The 22110-nt window shown below is 34.3% G+C and overlaps 1 protein-coding gene across 1 annotated transcript; it reads left to right on the forward strand.

Moving 5' to 3' along the window:
- Positions 1-1105: 1105 nt before the first annotated feature.
- On the forward strand, positions 1106-13319 carry LOC124833574 (ataxin-3 homolog). Its single transcript, XM_047308092.2, has 2 exons — positions 1106-1509; positions 12280-13319. Exons 1-2 carry the CDS (start codon positions 1273-1275, stop codon positions 13108-13110), a joined length of 1068 nt encoding a protein of 355 aa, XP_047164048.2. The 5' UTR covers positions 1106-1272; the 3' UTR covers positions 13111-13319.
- Positions 13320-22110: the final 8791 nt, after the last annotated feature.

Here is a 22110-nt window from a genome sequence, read left to right on the forward strand (position 1 = left end):
TACTCGATTGTAATATTGGATAAGATTAGTAAAACCTCTAAAGAATTTTTAAGGATGACTAAATGTAGCTGAAGACTGAGTAAATCAATGTAAAATACTTATGTTATTGTTTTTTCTACTTAAAACATGTTTCTTAAATACTTTATTTAAAAACACACGTCAAACAATTATTGGAGACCATAACCCTACAACAATTATTAAATTAAATGTTAATTTGTGAAAACTTTTAAAATACTGTTGTTAAAATCTATCTTTCTAATATTTCCCTATAATTTCATAATACCATTTAGAAAGATAACTACCTAGTATATGGAACTAGACTTCCAAATTTTGACACAATATATTTAACCTTGTGAAAACACTTAATATTTATTATTTAAACAAAAGTAACTTTTTAAAGAATAGAACACTTAGAAAATAGCATAAAAATAAATGAATTGTCATACAAAAATAAAATAAAGCATATCAATAACACAAATTCACCAAAATTGTTTTTTCTTCATCGGTGTACCATAGTCTACTTTTGGGATTCTTATCCTACTATCACGACTACGCTTATGAAATTAACAACGGTGCCCCTCTAATTGATCACCGTTGAAGATGCCACGTGACATCTCCACTCGATGCCCCATTCAATCAAACTGCGACAGAAAATCACAAACAAACTTGATTTCTTATCACTTGCCGAAACTAGAATCCAATAACTCCTCTTCAATTATATATATATTTAAGTTAAATTATAATATTTTAAATAGATAACCATCTTATATATACACTATATAAATTTAAGTCAGAAAATAATATTGAGAAAACAATAAAATATAATTTGCTTGAAACAAAGAAAACGTATTTATACTATAGAACAATAATACATATAATTATTATTCATGGATGACTAATTTAATTTTACAGTTCGTTTTTGTTATTACAGAATAATCCAATCTTAATTTTAAAATTTTTAATATTCTTTTTAATTTGATATACAACAAATTTAATTGAACGAGAAAAATAGAAAAGAAACATACCGACAGTAATGGACACGTGTGTAATTAGTTTCAATGAATAAGCAGTTTACTCATTTTTATATTGCACAGGAAAGAAGATGAGGTATGTTTTTTTATCCGTTACAGTTCCTTTCCTTCCCCATCTCTCTCACTTTCACCGTTACCTCTCATCGCACACAACCAAAGAGAACGAACCAAAAGCACCGCGAATTGCAATTAGGGTTTATACTCCGTTACCTTTCGCGGTTTTTGCGAGATTGAGGATTCGATGATGATGGAAGGAGCTAGCAATGGAGGGATGCTGTACCACGAGGTGCAGGAGTCGAAGCTGTGTGCGGTGCATTGTGTGAACACCGTTTTGCAGGGTCCGTTCTTCTCGGAGTTCGATTTGGCCGCGCTCGCCTCTGATCTCGATCGCAAGGAGCGCCAGGTCATGCTGCCCGCACTCTCCTCTTCCGATTTCGAATCGCACAATGTGTCGCTCGACGGCGATTTCAGCATCCAGGTTCGGTTAGGGTTTCTCTTTCCCTAATTTTTGTTTTCGCCTTTTTCGCCGTGGACTGTTGACGTGTTCGTGAGAATGTGATGTGCTTATAGTCGTTTTTGTTTTGGAAGTTTCTAGTTGCTTGGATTTTAGTTTAATATAAGCGGTTTGTAATTTCTTTTTATTATTTGAGGATTTTTGGGGCTTTTGTGGACCTAGATTTTCCTTCAGTTGTTCAATACAAGCTTATAGACTGTGGCACATGGTTGAATATATTTCTATTTCGCTGGAGTTGACTTCTTTAATTTATAAATGGTTATGATACTTTTAGTTTATAAGGATGTCTTGAGCTTGATTTGTGCATACCTTGTTTTTCATAGGATGGCCTTGTGCTGTGTGGTGGATTTTGCAAGTGTAGTTTGACTGATTGAATATTTCTCACGTACTTATTTTACTAGATGTTTGTCTATCGAAGGAAGTTCTTTGCATTGACATGTATGAATGGCAGGGAGGTGGGGGCGGAGAGTTAGATGTAATATATCTTTAAAACTTTGGATTGTTTGACTAAGCATGTTTCATTAAATAATTACTCCTTTTACATTGTTTCAAGCGTTGTTGACTAGTCACAATAGCATTTTGCATACCGAAATGTCTTGGATCCATGATTGCAACTCTTTATGCTATTGCTGCCACTATCATTGTTGTGGTTGCGGAATGGATCCTGCATCCTTGTCATCTCTTTCAACTCTTTAGCCAATTGAACTTCTAAATTAGTATAATGTCATTTTTATGCATTTTTTTGTTTGCGGACTTCTTTTATTTTGTGTATACATATAGGAGGCTCTAGCACACCATGTCGTGTGGTCCAAAACCTCACTAACACAAGCAGTCTTGACATGCCTCTAACACATGTTAGATATACCGATACAGTAGTTGAATAAAGCTATATTGTTTAAGCGATAATGCAGAATGAGCATGGCTCCAACATGGGCCAAGATATTCAGTTGATGAATAAAGCTATATTGTTTAAGCGATAATGCAGAATGAGCATGGCTCCAACATGGGCCAAGATATTCAGTTGATGAACATCAGTATATGTCGGAAGTTTTACATTGACTAGAGATAATGTTATATATATGTGACCTATTCTAGCTAGATTTTTGTTTGTTGAGCATATCATTCAACTCGCTATCATGCTGCTTCAGACCACTCATTAGTGTCTAGACCACTCATTAGTGTCTAGTCATACATACGAGATATATATACCTTGGTGTGAGGGGTTGTGTTGGAAATCTCATATCGACTAGAGATAAGACTCATTTAGAGTATATACATGGGTGCAATAGTCACCTTACAAACCAATTTTGTAAGGTTGTGTTCGGCTTAAAATCCACTTCAATATAGTATACACAATCAAATCATGGTTTCTAATTTGTCACTTGATGAACCGGACTAGAGACTGTTTTTCTATAGTGATGATGATCAAGGAGGTCACCAACTTTAGACTTGATCTTCTACTTTGCATCAACCAACATAATGTTTCTCCTGTTGTACTTTTGTGAGACTCATTATTATAGGACCTAGCTAGTTGTTTTGTTTTATTCCTCTTATCCTAGTATTTTTTTTGGAGAAGGTCATCATTATATGAAAATTGTAAAACTTGTCTATTTTAAAGAGGTAAAATATAATTCTCCATTCAAATCTCAATGAGTATGTATGTGTGTGTAGTGTCATGGTATCGTATATTTTTAGAAATTACCCAAGGCCTTGTATTGATGTCAGTATTGTGTCGGATTTGGAGCCTCATTGTATTTAATTGATATATAATATATCAAATTCTTCGCATTTTGCTTTCTTTGCAACCTTAATTGGTTGCATTGGTTTTGACATGGCACTTAGGAGATTCATCTAAATTATAATTTAGGATCATGATATAAACCTCAACAAGGATTTCACTGCAATTGTATTATATGATAAAAAAGGGAAGCTGCTGGAACTGTTGCAACAAATGGAAAAGATAAGCAAGAGCCTTTGGCTCCTACATGGAGAGATACTCTCCTAACCATCTCAATACAATATTCCTCTTCCCTCTTTACTCCCCTACTGACTGATTAAATCAAGCTGTAAAATAGTGTATGCTCTATTCTTCCACTCGACAAACCTTTTTTTGTTTGTCCCACCTTAGAAATCACTCTACTAGTGCAACACATTTTTCTATTGGAGTTTCCGCATTGACTATATGTAAGATCAATTTATAGTATATAAATGGGTGCAAACCTCACTTTACGTGTTGGTTTTGTAATATATAAGATCAATTTATAGTATATAATGGGGCTAGCCCAATTTTTGAGGTTTATGCATTAAACATTCAGAAAACACAACATTGAAAGATGCAATTAAGTTTCTGCAGTTTCCATCTCTTTTCCCAGCCGTTGCTGCATAATCTCTTCCACTTGCTACTGCTTATCTCTTTATCCACTCCGCTTTTTTGCCATCATCGTTCTGCTGCCGCCAACCACCATGCAAAAAGCGGCTGCCATGGGCTGCCATGAAAAACCCACTTCACCATGGTTTTGTTGTGGTGGCAGGTTGGGAAACTACAACAGGTTTCTGCCATGGCCAAAATCGATAACACTGGTGAGAAGTGTTGTGTCTTGTTTGGCAAGAGAAAAAAAGTGATAGCAAGGAAAAGCTAAGTTTTTTCTTTCCTCTTGTTTTATTGCATGGAAAATGGAAGGAAAGAAATAACTGTACAATTGAATAAATGTCCCAAATAATAATTGAAATATTGTAATTAATCTCTTAAAAAAGGTATATTTATGAATAGTTTATTATTATTATTGTTATTATTATTATTATCATCATTTTGAGATGTGAATGTGAATATGTTTGGTTGAGATGTATACTTTGAAGATACACGGTTTGAGTGACATGGGTAATTTGGTCTTTGATAGCATTCTCTCACTTTATTATGTTTATCCCTCACCTTCCATCAATTGTCGACGAGGTGCTTTTGACATGGGACCTAAATGAACCATTCTTTCCTCTCTCTTTAATGATGCAACCAAACCGTGGAAGGATACCAAATTTAATTCTTTTGTTTCCATCCTTGATCGTTCCATATGCTATCCTTTAAAATAAAGATATCTTTAATCAAATAGGAATGGGATTCTAATATTTATAGAACTTATGACAATGGTTGAAAGTTAAAGTAGACAAAGATTGGTGTGAGTTTTTATTGGCAAAGAGATCAAGAGATGACTTAAAACATATACAGTGTCAAATCCTGTTGAATGTTGGTTTTTGTCAATGGCTTTGAAGAAGTAGGAATGGAGTGAGGCATGTCTTTTTGTGGTTTTGGGTTGAGCACAACTTTACTTCCTAGATCCATGGTGATTTTTAGTGTTGGCAAAGAATTGGAGTTGATATAATGATAGGTACCCAGATTTTATTAACACTGTAAAGAACTCCAAGACAGGTTCTTGGATGATCTCTTAGGAAAACCAGGGGCAACTTGGTCTGTGTCTAATGACTGAGAAGACACAACAAAAGTCCAGGTCTTTCGAGAGGACCTGTCTCTCCCTTCCTTACACTTACAATCTTCTCAAAAACTGTTGAAAACAACCATATAGACTATATATAGTAGTCTATTTACAACAACCCACCCTACAGACAGTTATAATTTCTTGTTATCCTTATAATTGCTTGTTATCCTTGTTCCTTCTAACATACACTTTCCTCCTAAACCTATCAATACCCCTCCATGAAGTTTTACCTTGTCCTCAAGGTGAAAAGCAAGAAACTCAGTGTTGATGGTTGTACCAGCTTCCCAACTGTTTTCAATGGATGGGAGGTGTTGTGTTAGGGAACTAATTGTATATAGTAGAAGGAGAAACGTTACCCAGCCTAACTGCCAAGGCAGTTAGGAAAGTCAGTATAAAAGGGGTGGGTTGGTTGGTGAGAGTACAGTTTTGGAGTATTATTGTTTTGCGGGAACTCTTGTAGTTCTTTGGAGGGAGGTTAAGCTCTCGGTCACACAGTGTATTTTGTATTCTTGATTCTTTGGTAATACAAGGAGGTTATTCAGTGTTGAGTGGGTGTTTGACGTGGGTGATACTGGGTTTCTATAGGTTCTTGATTAAAAGAACCTATCATTTGGTCCGACCTGCCGGATCCGATAGGAGGAGAACCAGCGATGAATAGCCAAACAGAGGGAAGATTAGATAATCTTGAGATTACGGTGGAAGGAATTAAGGAGGAGACGGCTGCGATCAGGCGTGACCTACAACAAATGATGAGGTTGATGGGTGGAGGTCAGAATAATCAGGGGGGTGGCACGGAAGGGAGTAGCAACTCGGTGAATGATAACCCCGAAAGACGCGACTATGGAGGAATACCACAGAACTGGCGGAAAAGGGTGGAGTTGCCATCGTTTGAAGGGGTAGAGCCGCATAGTTGGATTAACAGAGCGGAAAGGTTCTTTGACATCCAGAGGGTGGCTGAGGAGGATAAGGTTGAACTCGCCTACATTAGCATGGAAGGGAGCGCGAGTTACTGGTTCAAATATTGGAGGGAAAAAACCAAGAATCGTTCGTGGTTAGGATTGAAAGCGGGGCTGATCAACCGCTTCGGAGGTGGGTTTCGGGGCACTGTTTACGAACAGATGGCAACGTTGAGGCAAGATGGTACAGTGGAGGATTACGTAAGGAGCTTTGAGACACTGTTGGGTCAGACCCAAGGGCTATCGGAGGAGCTGATATTGGGATTCTTCCTAGCGGGGTTACGAGAAGAGATCAAAGGCCAAGTACGAATCCAAGATCCTCCAGATTTGATGATTGCGATAAGGGTAGCGAGGGATGTTGAAGACGCTCTGAATTGAGCGTGCGGTGGAGTCTGGAACGGGGTGAAAGTGAATTCCATGAGCACGCGAGCCGCTTCGACGATCGTTAGAAGCGACGGTGATCGTAATTTCACGACGCGGACAGGTGGGGCAGAGGGAGTCGGTACGACCCGAAGGGAGGGGTCATCAACGGCGAGTAACGCCCATGCGATAGGTAATACCACATCGGAAGGCGATAACAGGGAAAGAATGATCAGAAACTTACCTTATCCAGAGTTTCTGAAGAGGCGGGAAGAAGGAAGGTGTTTCCGATGCGGCGGACCATTCGCTACGGGTCATCGATGTGCGGAGAAGAGCTTAAGGGTCCTGTTACTAGCGGAGGACGAGGAGGAGGAATGGGAGGAAAACTTTAACCTGGAAGCAAAAACCCTGGAGCTGTCGGCATGTTCGGCGGAGGGGCTGACGCCTTCCAAGACCCTGAAGTTGACCGGGTTGATAGGGGAGAGAAGAGTGGTAGTCCTGATCGATAGTGGGGCCAGCCACAATTTCATTAGCCGGAAGGTGGCGGAGGAACTGAGGCTTCCGGTAACAGAAACGGCCACATACGCGGTGAGTTTGGGTGACGGGTGTAAGAAGTGGACTCGGGGGCGATGTGAAAAGGTGGGATTGAAGCTGGGTAATGTGAAGGTAGAGGAGGACATGCATGTGTTTGATCTCGGTGGAGTGGATTTAATATTGGGTATTGCATGGTTGGCAAAACTGGGTGAGGTGGTTATTAACTGGAAAGAAATGTCTATGCAGTATGTGGTGGATGGAGAGAAGAAGAAAATCTGCAGTGACCCAGCCTTGGCAGGACAGCTGGGTGACACAGACGCATTTACAAAAATAATGGACGCTGAGTCATGGTTTCAATTTTGGGAAATGTGCGTAGTGGAGCAGGGGACAGGCGGTGATGTGTTGGGTGAATTGACTGAAGCTCCCTGCACGGGTACAGCAGGTGGGGAAAGTAGCTTTTTGCGTACAATTTCCCGAGGCAGCAAGAATACACCCAATATTTCACGTTCCCCAACTAAAGAAGGCTGTGGGTGAGAGGAGGGTTGAGAAGGAACTTCCAGCTGAATTACAAGCCTACCGACCCATGTTTTGGCCGGTAAGGATTTTTGACAGAAGGACAAGGCAGCTGGAATAAGAAGAAATACCTCAGGTGTTGTTGGATTGGCAAGAAGGGGACAAGAGGGCGGCCACCGTGGGAAGACGGGGCGACTAAAAAAGAGCAGTTTCCGGTATTCAACCTTGGGGACAAGGTTGTTTGGGGAAGGGGAGTAATGTTAGGGAACTAATTGTATATAGTAGAAGGAGAAACGTTACCCAGCCTAACTGCCAAGGCAGTTAGGAAAGTCAGTATAAAAGGGGTGGGTTGGTTGGTGAGAGTACAGTTTTGGAGTATTATTGTTTTGCGGGAACTCTTGTAGTTCTTTGGAGGGAGGTTAAGCTCTCGGTCACACAGTGTATTTTGTATTCTTGATTCTTTGGTAATACAAGGAGGTTATTCAGTGTTGAGTGGGTGTTTGACGTGGGTGATACTGGGTTTCTATAGGTTCTTGATTAAAAGAACCTATCATGTTGACATTTAATAAAGACTTCCAATTCACTAGTTGTAGTAGTGCGGATGTCCAACAATGCCTCTGGATACACTTCTAAAATTAGATCTTCAGTAAGCATAGAAGGAAGAGGTTGAACTGAAGTGGTTGGTGGCACAACACGCTTGAGGAGGGACACACAAAAGACCAGATGGATTCTCCTGTGAGTAGGGAGATCTAGTTTAGCTACAACCCCTATGCGTTCCTTGACTGTGTAAGGACCATAACATACTGTTTCCCTTGACTGTGTAAGGACCATAAAATACTGTTTCCCTTGGAACCTTCTATGATCCTCATTGTCCGGTTCTTGCACTAGTTTTTTCCAGGCCATCCAATCTTTATTCCATTCTTGTATTCACCATGCCCCAACAACCACCATAGCACCAAGAAAGAGGCCCTGAATACCAATTGATAGGTACCCAGATTTTATTAACACTGTAAAGAACTCCAAGACAGGTTCTTGGATGATCTCTTAGGAAAACCAGAAAGTTTGGTCTGTGTCTAATGACTGAGAACACACAATAAAAGCCTAGGTCTTTTAAGAGGACTTGTCTCTCTCTCTTCCCTACACTTACAATCTTCTCAAAAACTGCTAAAAACAACCCGTATACAGACTATATATAGGAGTCTGTTTACAACGACCCACCCCACAGACAATTATTACTGCATGTTATCCTTACTGCATGTTATCCTTATTCATCCTAACATAGACTTTCCCCGTGAACCTATCATATAAGAACAATGATTTTTAGTCCAAGTCTCTTTAAACAAGAAATTATAAGTTCGGAGTGCAATTTCAAATTGCAATTCCATGCTCAATCAATCTCACACAAGGTCTTTTTTACTAATGGCTTTCAAAAGAGTGTATTACATCTAATTAAAACTGTAACATGGTTTATATTTTACAATATTGTTACCCTTTCTACTATTCATGGGTTGCATCATTCAGTGGCTTAATGAAAAGGTTTGATGATACTAGTAGAAATTGGTCAAACTAGGATTTAGTAGGCCCAGGCATGTTTTCCGTCAACTCTGACCTATCAAAAGCCATTTTTAATGATTTGACCTGAGTAACATAAAAAGCCTAACCCATCTTCCTCATTGATTTTTGGGGGATGTTGTCCTAAGAACATGTTATCTCTTTAATTTGATTCCATCATTCGTTCTTAATCATCAGGTACTCCACTTTGTCCTTCGTCATTCCCCTCTATATGATCTTTGTCCACATGTTTCATCAAACCTAGTCAAGATAAACTTCTTCCTTGGTCGCTCAAATTTGTGACTCTTCCATGACTTAGGATGCTTTTGCCAACATCATTTCAAGTAATGAATGTTGCCCAATACCTATTGACATTCTATTGGTTGTCCCATCTTCAACAAATAATGTTGTGGAGGCCATGTTTAATCCTTTCTTGACGTTATTTCCCCTATCAATTAAAGTCTTCTCTAGAAATGATTGGCCTATTGTTATGTTAAATAACTATGTTCTATACCCACAACCTTTCTCTCCATTATACTAACCTCATTTATAATTGACTTTCCACTATACATATATTATACTTGTTTGTCCATGTTATCGTCTGTTTCTATTCCTAATTCTCCAAGGGAAACTTTATCTTACCATGTGTCCACAAGTGATGATGGATGAGATGTGTACATGGGAGTGATTGTCTTTTAGTTGGCAAATTAATTGTTAGGTGTTAGTTGTTATACACTCTTAATATAGGTTTTGATGGTAACATTGATCACTATAATGTTTGTCTAGTTGGCAAAGAATACAATCAAATCTAAGGACAACATTATATTGACTCTTTTTTTTCTTATTACTAAAATGACATCTAGCCATCTTTTCCTTTACAATAGTTTGTCACTGGACTTTGTTTCAATTTGACTTCAAGAATGCATTTCTACATATTGATGAGGAAATCTTTACAGAGCAACCTCCTACATTTGCTACTTAGGTAGAGTATTCTAGTATGGTATGCTGTCTTTGTAGGTCCTTGTATGGCCTTAAGTTATGATGCATGGATATGATTCGTGTATCGATACACTAATATGCTAATTGTGAAAATAATAGGATACAATACGTTATATATGCATATCGAAAAAAGTACAAAATTTCTTATAAACATGATAAATATATGATTGTTATTGTGTGAATCCAAATTCAAATCATATGTATTAAAGATTCTCAAAATAAAAAATTGTAAAGTATTGTCGTCATAAAAGTATTACTTCATATATTAGATATTTCATTGATAAGTATCGGTAAAATATTTAAATATTTTAAAGTATCGGATATGAATACATGTTAGACACAGATATGTGATACAAATTGAAGTATTTGTACATCATAGGCCTTAAGTAATTACTCCTTAGTTTGAGTGTTTTCAGGCTGTCATCAAACAATTTGGAATGACACTAAGTGATGGTGAACATTCTTTGCTTTACCATCATTCTCCCTAAGGATGTATCTATCTCATTGTATAAGTGAATGAAATGGTTATCGCTAATGGTGATAAGAAGGGTATTGTCCCACTAAAACAATATCTTTCCCAAAAGTTTCAATCAAAAGACCTTGAACAGTTGAGATATTTCCTTGGTATTGAATTTGCACAGTCCAAGAATGGTTGTTTGGTCATATCTCAGAAAATATTCTTTAGATATTCTAGAAGAATCATGGATGTTACAAGTTGCCCTTAATCATTTCTTTCATGAGAGGACCAAACATATTGGGGTAGATTCTTATTTCATAAGAGAAAAGTTGGACTATGGAGGCATCACCTTTAAGGTAGATTGTCAACTCTAGTTAAGAGTTGATCGACATATTCACCAACTTAAGGGAGTCTAATTATATTGATTCTGGTTTCTCAATGTAAATAAAACATCCTTGCTAACTCAAAAATATATGGTTTCAGCTCAATGTCTCCCTATTTATAGTTTAGCAAGGTCATTTCAATATAGCCTTTACCCTTGCATGCAAAGAGGCTGTTTCCAAATTCAAACCCATGACCATTAGATCACCAAGGCACAATTTTTAGGATGCACTAGGGCTCACCATCTGGTTCATTTCTATAGAGAAGTCAAAATATCTTTTTACTGGCCTGATGAATAAATTTTATGATTAGAGTTTGTTCAAAACAAATGATTCAGTTAATGATGATTGATTTGCTCATGCCCAATTAAAGTAGAGCTTTCTTGGTGTTTGCAGTATTATTTTCCAATTACAGTATAACATATGGTTAAACCTCCGCAATGGAAATACAAAAAGGAAGAATGTGACAACTGAAAAATTAATACATGTTATGCAATTGGAAAAAAACACCCCAAGCGCATAGAGAACTTAATATATATATTTTGGTCTAGGGCTGTGGGGTGTACTATGGGTTTGAACCCTCTCCTTGTGTGTTTTACCATTCTAGGAAAAGGTTAATCTCGAGGGGCTAACTTTCATTTTTTAGTTTGCCACATAAATAATGTAAGTAGTTTTTCAGAAAGATCTTTCAAGCATTGGATCCCTGAATTTTTAAGATTCTATTGTTCTAGTTGACTTGTTATATATGCATTGTTCAGTCTTTGGATTTTATTTTATCTTGGGATTTCATAATCAATATACTGTTTTGTTTTGTATATTTTCATATCATTTGTTGTTATATATATCATTCAAGTACTACTATCCTATGCCTTGAATGATTGGGATTCTGGGAAAAGTATTATTGTCAGATCCAATGTTTTTAAAACTGAAATGGACATTGAAGCAGTGAAAGTATTCACGGTTCATTAGTTTAATGGTGACTGATCAAGGGTAGAATTCGTAATAATAAAACCTTATAATATATATCAAGGAAGAAAACTCAAGTAAAATTTTTAAGTTAGCATAAAGAAATCATATCACGTCTTATAAGATTAAAAAGTCGTAATAAATCTTTATTAATAGCAATCCATGTGTAGATATCATATACGAACATTTATTTTAAAATATCTAAGAATAAAATGTTTATTAATTAATAAGAAAATTTTCAAACTGTTTTCCGAAAATCTTCCTATCCTGCTTCTACTGGTTTCGCTGGTTCTTCATGAGTTTGATTGGCTTTCTGCTGCATCTGTTTTCTGGGTGTCTTGACTTGTTATTGAACTGGCTGTTGTGGTCCATTTTTAGTAACTGAAGGTACAAGTAGTTTATATTTTATTTAGTGAAATGACTGAAATGTTTGTTCCTTGCATCGAATATTAATTTTGGGAAGGCAATTTAGGACTCGGACCCTTTGCATTTTTTTTTATTTAATTCAATTTACAAAGCCATTTCTGTAGGTTTTACAAAAGGCTTTGGAAGTGTGGGACCTACAAGTTATCCCTCTTAACTCTCCAGTTGCTGAGCCTGCCCAGATTGACCCTGAGCTGGAAAATGCCTTCATTTGTCATCTACAAGACCATTGGTTTTGTATCCGCAAAGTGAATGGGGAGTGGTATAATTTTGACAGTCTCTATGCAGCCCCACAACACCTTTCCAAGTTTTACCTTTCTGCCTATCTTGACTCTCTGAAAGGCTTTGGGTGGAGCATATTCCTAGTTAGGGGAAATTTTCCAAAAGAATTCCCCATCTCCTCATCTGAAGCGTCTAATGGTTTTGGTCAGTGGCTTTCACCTGAAGATGCTGAGAGGATAACTAAATCTTGCAACTCAGTACAGGCTCCGCAGCAGAGAGTTAATGAGAGCCAACAACACTATGATCAGTTTCTTTCTCACGGGGAAACTGAAATGTTATTAGACATGGAAGATGAGGAACTAAGGGCTGCAATTGCAGCTAGTCTGATGGATTCGTCCCCAATTGTGACCACTGCTGAAGCCAGTACTCCCCAAAATGATCATCATAGTAGTAAACAGGTGGCCACTACTGAACCTACCCCTCTAAATGATCAAAATTCCGAACAAGCAGTAACTACTGAAGCTATCGCTCTAAATGGGAAACAATCCAAACTAGTGGAGCCCATTGAACCTATTCTACCTCTCAACTCTCAAAGCAGCAAACTCATAGCAGCCATTGAAGCTGATTCTCAGAATGATCAAAACAGCAAAGAAGTGGCATCCACTATAGGCGATAACGCTCAAGATGAAAACGAGAATAAAGAGAAAGCTGTCTAAGAGTGTGCTTAATTTGGCCCGAATTTGTTTTTGCAATTGAGGACAATATTCTATTATACCAGTTTTAGGTGGTCGAAACATACCTCAGTGACTTAAAGTCATGGTGCTGTGCAGTATACACATTCTCATTTCAATTGCATGATGTATAAACTGTAAGGAAACCCTTCAGCCTTTCCATCGATAATATGATAGTTACCAAGTTTTGATAATGTTTTGGAAAGCACTTCACTTTTTTTCGTGTGATTGTGATTATGATTGATACTAGTTTTGACCATCATGCGTGTTGGTACTAGTATAATAAAGTTGCTTGGGCGATAACGGGAACTCTTCAACGATTGAATGGGACCTTTCCCCAATTTGATACTATTATTAGGCTCTAGATTTATGGTTACTTCGATACTACAGACATGACCAACAGAAATTGTCTGGTTTTCCCAGGATAAAAAAATATTTAAATGTTATTAATTTCCTTAAGTCGGATGTCTTCAAACTATAATAGTGTATGGTTTATGACAATGCCTACGAGAACATTTATCTTGTTTGTGTATGCGCATTGTCACTTTTGATATTGTTTTTCTAGGTTTCATAGTTTATGGCAGAATTTGAACTTCTTGATCCACACACATCTCATGATATAATAAATAAGAATGTACGGAGTTTAAGAGGACAACTTATTGTAGAAGATCTTAATGCAAAAGTGTTCAAAAACATGATCTCACTGCAATTTTGTTTAAATTGATTTTGATAGAGAATGTACTTTTTTTTTCTTGGGAAAAGAGAGAAGTTTGAGAAAAAGAAAGACATTGTGGGATCCATGTTAAAAGAACTTTGTAGAAGTAATGAGATTTATAATGAAGTCCAAAGATTTTGTGGCACTCATTTTAAAAGTTGGAACGTGTATCCTTTTCCTTATTAGTTAAATGTTTTAAAGGGTAAATACACACAAAGTGCTATAATTTTTTTTATGGATTAAATATATTTTTAATTTTTAAATTTTGATGTATCATTGGAATTGGTTCTTAGTATGAAATATTATTTACTTTGTACAAAAATTAATTGATTTGAATTAAGAAAATTATGTTTATTCATTTTTCAAATGAGATAAAAATAAATTCTAATTTTGTGTCCGGTTTAAAGATTATAAATATATTTAATTTTTTTATTCAAAATAAATAAATATATAAGTATTGATATATTTTTAGTATAATAAAAAGTTACATTATTAGTACAACTTTAATATTTACATTTTTTTTAACTTTGTTAATGATTAATGTTATTATGCTTATGTTTGGTCTTTAGTATTATCACATGTTTATCAAAGAAAAGAACTACTGAGTATTTATATTTATAAAGCCAAAAATAAAGGGTAAGAAAGGTTTCATTCAAGTTTAACTGTATGCTAATAACATTGATTCTTATTTTAATAAACACACATAACAATTGTTAAAGAATAAATACATGTTTAGTTGTCTAAACATTAGCAAAGTTCAAATAAAATTAAAAAAAATAAAAAGAAATTGTGTTCTAAAACCAAAATATGTCTATCTAAACCAATCATTTACCCAACAAATTATTATATTTCTCGAATTTTATAAATAACATTTAAAAAGAAGAAATGGAAAAGTATTTCCTTACAAGAGAATCAAGAACTTGCCCACTCCTCCTTTCTATTTTTTTTTTAATTTTATCTAACTGCTATTTTCAAAGTTCAAAATAACATTAATCACTTTTTATTATTTGCAATTTTGTACTTTACCTAGTATTTAATTGTTGACTTTTAAAAAAAACTTTATACGACATTTTAGAAAGAAAAGAAAAAAGTATTTACTTACATAAAGAATGAAAGAACTAACTAAATACTTAACTATCTTTTATAACAAAAGTATCGGTCTAAATAAGATTCTAAAACAGGAAAAACACCCTTCAACCAAAAGAGATACATTTTTCAAAGGGAAGAATAATTATAAAAAAAATATAAAAATTAAGTTTTTTCATAATTTGATGTTTCATATTTAAGAATTAAGAAATCTGCTTACATTTTTTTATTAGTTTTTGGAATAAAAAACCAATGAATTATATCATAGAAAAATCGAATAGTTTGAATTTGATATGTTATTTTGATTTTTTTTCCGTTTATTTATTTTTGAAGAAATATCACTTGATTTAGTCAACAAGTAAATGAAATATCATTTGAATGAATAAGATTAAAGTATCAGGCTATTATATTATATTCTAGCGACTAAAATTTTATTCCATGCCTAAATAATTGCTTTCCGCACTTCAATAATTCTTACGTGCACTTCATAACTTTTAAAATACCCGTCTTATCCTTGCTATTTTATTTGAAAGTTAGTTTCTTGTTGGTTTGTTACGTTGTTATTTTATTTTTTTCATTATGATTCGAACTGCAACTATTCTGGTCGAGTTTTGGTAGTGATAGTAGTGATTTGAGGTTCTGTAGGCTCGAGTATATGGACAAGATATGAATGGATACATTGAAGTTTGCATTTGTCGTTTTTTTATTTTTAAAGAGGTTTTTGAAACTCACATTTTTTAAAGATATTTTTTTTTCCAAAACGTTTTCTTTGTCAGATTGGTGTATCCAAAGCTTATTTTTAATTTTTGGAAGGTATTTTTTTTTTCATTTCAATAATCAGTATTAGAGCTCTGTTCTTAATCAATTTTTAAAATGGATTATGAAACAAGTTTTTCTTAAATAACTCTTTCATCTTATAATGAAAAAAATTATGATCTTCTAGATGTAAAAATGGAAGTCTATATGTAGTATATCTCGATGCAGTAATCCCTAGAGGAAATAGGGCCGAACGGTCGACTAAGGAGGAGGGGTTTATAAAGATGCAGGACGGTCGACTAAGACAGAGGGGTTCAGGAAGATGTGGTTGGGTGATCATTGTTAAACGTTAAAGATCAATTAATGTTACCAGAAACGGAACGTATGACTTTAATGATCAGATAATAAGCAATAGGAAAGAAAATATATGACATTGATATGATATTAATTAGTAGTTAATGGTTGTTACAATGATTCAGGTCTATAAGTAAAAGATTTAAGTCCAGGTAAAGGGACCTTTTTTCTTGAATAATCTTACCTTAATTTCCTGGAAAACTATTTTGACTTGAGCGTTGGAGTGTTTCTTGCAGGGGACAACCGATCGGTATCTTGAAAGGAGCTTTGAGAAGTGGAAGATCGTACCAGCAGTACCAGGAAGCTGGAGGAACCGCAGTCTCGGACCTAGAAACCTAAACACTATCTAAAGAGGTATTCTAAAGGTGTTACATCTTTTGGAAGTTGTAGAAGAGGATTATGAAGTTCTTTCTATGCGAGATAATCACACAATGGCCTAGATCAAGAATTCTAAGAAGAGAAAAACCAGAAAAGCAAAGGTAAAGTCATGATTTTTATTGGTGTCTCTACAATCACTTTTACTAGGATCACCACTCTTAAATCGACAAAAAACAATTTGAAATTATTTTAAACATGAAATATGCAAGAGATGAAAGAATTTGTAGCATGTAGGTACTTAATTTAATGATGGAATTTGAGCTTTAAAGCATGAAAAGAGTCCACAATCGAAGAATACTTAGACAAATTGTTGATTGTTGCCAATAAAATAAAGTTGTTAAACAATGACTTTTGTAAATTCTAAAGTTGTTGAGAAAATTTTGACAATAATGTCAAAGAGGTACGAAACATCAATTACTTCTTTGAAGATTGCAAAGGGTTTGTCTAAAATCAATTTTTGTAGAATTGATATATGTCTTCCAAGCCCAAGAATAATGAAAGTTGATGAGGGAAGATCTTGCTATTGAAGATGCTCTTCTAGCCAATAACCAACAATAAAAATACTACATGAAGAATCATTCAGCTAACAATCAGAGTAGTGTAAATAATTACAATAAATGAAAGACTGAAAAGAAAAGTTATCCACCTTGCCATTATTATGGCAAAATGGGTTACCCTCAATTTAGATGTTGGAAAATACTTGATGATAAATGCATTAAGTGCAATGAGACATGAAGCTATCATATGTGAGAAAAACTGTTTACAACAAGAGGAAGATGCTATGGTTGTTGATCAAGGAGGAATAAACTATTTGCAACCACATGGTTGGAAAGCGTGATAGGAGTGAGAGTTGCTTGATCGATAATGGTTGCATAAATCGTATGATCAAGGACAATGAATTTTTCAGATTTAAAGCCAACCAAGATCTCTAAAGTTTGAATAGGCAACGATGATTATATTTCGGTAAAGAAAAGCAGACTATTGCAATTAGTAGCTACTCATGTACAAAGATAATTTTTTATATCCCTTTTGTACCTAAAATTTAACAAAATTTGTTGAGTATAGTGATGAATATAGTGATGATGGAGCATTAGAGGAATACTAGGTTGATAGCAATGGTATCAGATGGTGTGGTTAACATAGGTGTTGTTGAAGGAATAGACTGTTGGTCTAGGCGTGTGATGTTCATGATGACATTGAGGATTGAGGATCGATGATCGAGAATGGAATATTGAGGCTCAAGAAGCGAGTAATCAAATATGATTGATTTGTTGTGTTTAGAGAACTAGGAATCATGTTGTTATTACTTATATGTATGTGGTGTTTGATTATAGTTGATATAATCAGTAGGTATGCATCTTGTTGTGTGTTTGATTATGGTTGATATAATAAGTATGTATGTATCTTGTTGTGTATTTGATTATGGTTGATATAATCAGAATGTATGTATCTTGTTATTATGATTGTGTTATCGGTAGCTTACCCTATACGTGTTTGTGTTTGTGTTTGTGATGAATATTATCGGCCATGATCGTATAATGTGTTATACATGAGCAAATGATATTGTAGATGCTTCAGAAGAATGATAGATACGTGAGGTGATGGGGACAAATTTGAGTTTTCTTTAAAAGTTCTTTTGGTTTTAGACTTTTAAGACAACGTAGTTTGAAGTTAATTCTATTCATTGGTTATTTAAATTATTTTCGAATAATGTAGTTTGAATCTTGCTTTTGGAATAAATGCACTTTAATTTATTTTTCGCAAGTTTTAAATATTGAGGTTTTTGAAAAAGAAAACATGTTTCCATGCTAAAAGAATGTTTTTAAATATTCAGTTTTTGTAAACCCATGACATCCTAGAAATCAGGGTGTTACAATTTGTACTCATCGAAAGACGAAAAGAAAAATATTTCATGAAGGAACCATTAGGAATATGTTCAAAATAGTAGGATATGTTCTCAAGTTCTCTAATTAAAATATCTATTCTTGAAAATCGTAAAAACACTGAAGCTTAATGTCTTACATAAAAAGGAGTGTTGTAAGTGAAAGAATCTTATAAAGAATATCGTCTAATAAAAAGCGTGCCAAAATATACATCTAAAACAAATTTTCATAAATAGTGTAATGTCTCACGGTCTATTATCAATATGTTACACATCGTCTAACATTTCTTGAATGATGCATTAATTGTTGATAAACATTCAAAACATTTAATATCATTAAATGCATGTACGATAAAATGTTATTTTGCTTGTATACTTTGTCCTTGTTATCTGTGCATAACAAAAATACTAAAGGATTAATCAGAACATTTGCACACGTTGGATAAAGACGTTGAGAGAAGTAAAGAACATTCTAAGAATAACTCTCTTGAAGACTTCTGCTGTAACGAATCGTACAAGCTTTTATTCAATGAAAACCTTTAATAAAGCACTGTACCTCTAAGGAAAAGACTAAAGTTTATATTATCTTCTAAAAGTAACTTAACATCTAATTGTCATCTCTTCAGATAGCCTATATAAAGAAGATAAATTGAAGATAAGAGAATTACTGCTATTGAAAAAGATGTAAAGGAGTGATTGAAGCAGAAGTATAGAAGAGGTGAAAGACGAAGGAAGAAAAGAGGAGAAAAAAAAGAGAGAGAAAATACTTAAAGGAGATCATAATATTTCAACTCTATTCTATCTAAACTCTTGTATTGTTTGTTGAATTCACTTCTAGTCACATCAAAGCGAACAACACCTAAGTTTCCCCACTAATGTAGTAAAGGAGAAACCTCGGGATCAATCCAAGGACTTGGTTCTTATTAAGTTTCGAAATCTAGAGTAAAATCCTAATATTTACTAACTAAAACAAGGTGGGGATTAAGAAAAAAACGAAATTAAAAAGGAAAGAAAACTAAATAATACATAACTAAAACTAATTCTAAATTATGCATGATAACTAATATGTAATAATGCATGAAAGCCAATCACGAATCTGATTTATGCTCAAGAAAATGCATTTGAAGGAATGAAAATGTAGAATTACTATTTCGGTTTGATGTATGAAATGAAGGCATGAAAATGATGTAATCTAAATGAATGAAAATTTCGGAATGAACGAGTGAATGACATATATTTGTATGTATCAGTTTATCAAAAGTGAAATGTAATGCAATGTAACTGTAAGAATTCCGAAACAAAGTTGGAATGACAATGTGTTTTTGGTTTCTTGAATGCTCATGTAAAGAATATATGACACCTAAACTAAAATAATGCACAAATGCAATTAAAAGAACCTAGCCTAATGAACATTGTTATTCATAAAAGTGACTAACACCTATAAATGCTATAACTAAACTGTGCAAGAGGAACCAATATTGAACCTAGATATGGATACAGATGAAACCTAGATGTCAAATGTATGAAACCTAGATGTCAAATGCATGAAACATAGAAATGAGCCAATGAATCCTAATTATATGCATGTTCTTGAAATTTAAAATTTAGTGCAAGGAATGGTATCACGTAATCAAAACCAAGTAAAAGGAAATATGGAAAACACAATCTAAAATAAGACTATTCTAAGATCAACAAAAATACCAAAAAAAAAAATGAAAGAACAAACTAAGAAAATTAGGCAGAAGTAAAAGTCAGACTTAAATGTGAAAATGGTTGAGAAAATAGTCTCAATTATTCTTTAGAAAGACATCCGATAAAAGATGAAGCTCACTTTGGGGTCTTTTAATTCATATTTCATGGTTATTACAATATATAATCAGATTTAGCAAGAACAAAATTAGAGAACTAAATTGAATCTACAAGACATTATAAAACTAAAAAAAAACAACTAAACTCGAGAGAATCAGAACCTACCATTTACAATTTGCAACCAAAGTAAAAACATCATCTACCTAGACTAATTTCAACCAAATCAACAAAAAACAAGTAGAGATTGAATGTGCAAATCAAAATACAAGGTAGAATAAGAAAAGCAAACAAATTGGAAAGAATCATTGCAAGAATCTTAAAAAGAAATGTACATAAATCCCAAATTGGAATCATAATCCCATATCAAAGTGCATAATTAAAGAATACAAGTGCTAAAAATTTTAATTCATATACAAGAAAACAATTGACAAGAACAATAAAATGGAAACACAAAATTTCATTAAGAATTTGAGAATGAAATTACAAAATAATGGAATCACCAAACACTCACACTTTGTCACCTTCACGAACACCTCAGTGAAATTCCAGCGAAGGAAAAATGAGTTCTATCTAGTCTATCAAAGCTCATAAAACCTAACTATCAAAAATTGAGAAAACTAAATCGAAAGGAACTGAATTGATACCATGTTATGAAAGTCTAACTCATCCCGATAGTGGACACAAATTGTTTTTACAAAGATTGAAGAAACACCACTTGATTAAACTTTTTCCTTATGGTGACTAATGTTATCCTCTTAGTGCCTTGATATTATAAGATGTTCTCTCCTTTCATGTTTGATTGCTGAGTCTGTCTATCAAAATACTCTAATACTTAGGTCAACAAAGATTGTTAGTGACATAATAGATGCACAATAAAGGTGAAAAATACATATACAATAACTTCAATTTATTAATAATATTTTAATGAGTATTCTATATGGACAATTCTATTTAACTAATCTCACTAGCATTTAATTTAACAAATAGAATTTAACAATTCTATTTAACTAATCTCACTAGCATTTAATTTAACAAATCAATAAAGATTGTTGATGAAATAATAGGTACATACATTAAAGTGTATATATATGAGAACTTAAATTTATTAATAATATTTTAGTGAGTATTTTACGTGGATGATTTTATGATTTGTTATTAATCCAAAGTGATGTTGTTCTTGGTGATCCATATCTCCTTTATAGGTTTAATCATTCGGTAGGTCTCATTTGTGGGTGGAAATCTCAAATTGGTTCTCTTCTTTTCTAGCATCTCAATTGAGTCTTTATTTTGCAAAAATTGCAACAATTAGACCCCTGCTGTTAAATTGGACCTAACCGCGTTAATTTATGGTTGACGTGACATGCTGATATTTATTTTTAAATGACGTGGAATGACTTATTTGATGTATGTGATTCTGATGTGTCTTTTGATTTTTTTTTTAAATAAAAGAAATTGGTAAAAATGAATTAAACATTAAACTGCATAGTTTGTTCAAATTAGGGATTAGGAAAAAGGAAGTTTGATTTTAGGGTTCATACAAATTGGGAATTAATTTTAGAAATTGTTCTCATTAATGCTTCTGCCTTGGACTCAACTTCTGATGTTGGTTCAGATAAGTTCATCTTTTTATTTTCTTCTTCAGAGGAAGATGATATAGGAATTATATCTAAAATCATAATACAAGGTTGAAGGAATTAACACATACAACAAAAGAAATTAACACATACAACAAAACTTTAACATCTGGAACTGCCTCTGAAATTATTTTCTTAAAGAAGATATAAGTAAAGACACTTTTTGCCCTGGCCACCATATGCACTGTCGTAGTGTTACACTTTTTTCCCTGGCCATCATATTTGCCGGACCACCATCGCTGCAACCTCCACGCGAAACAAGTTCGCGCGTCGCTACCATCTTCGCGCATCATCTTCCTCGCGCTTCCAAACCCTCAAGCCACCGCCACCTTGAATCATGTCGCGCTTTCTTGTGTTGACCACTACCTTCA

This window comes from Vigna umbellata, chromosome 11, assembly GCF_029865625.1.
Source record: "Vigna umbellata cultivar VRB3 chromosome 11, Vumbellata_1.0, whole genome shotgun sequence".
NCBI classification, from domain to species: domain Eukaryota; kingdom Viridiplantae; phylum Streptophyta; class Magnoliopsida; order Fabales; family Fabaceae; genus Vigna; species Vigna umbellata.

Coding starts and splice junctions, on each gene's coding strand:
- LOC124833574 (XM_047308092.2), top strand. CDS start 1,273: ATGATGATGGAAGGAGCTAGCAATGGAGGGATGCTGTACCACGAGGTG. Junction 1,510..12,279: donor ACGGCGATTTCAGCATCCAG/GTTCGGTTAGGG, acceptor CCATTTCTGTAG/GTTTTACAAAAGGCTTTGGA.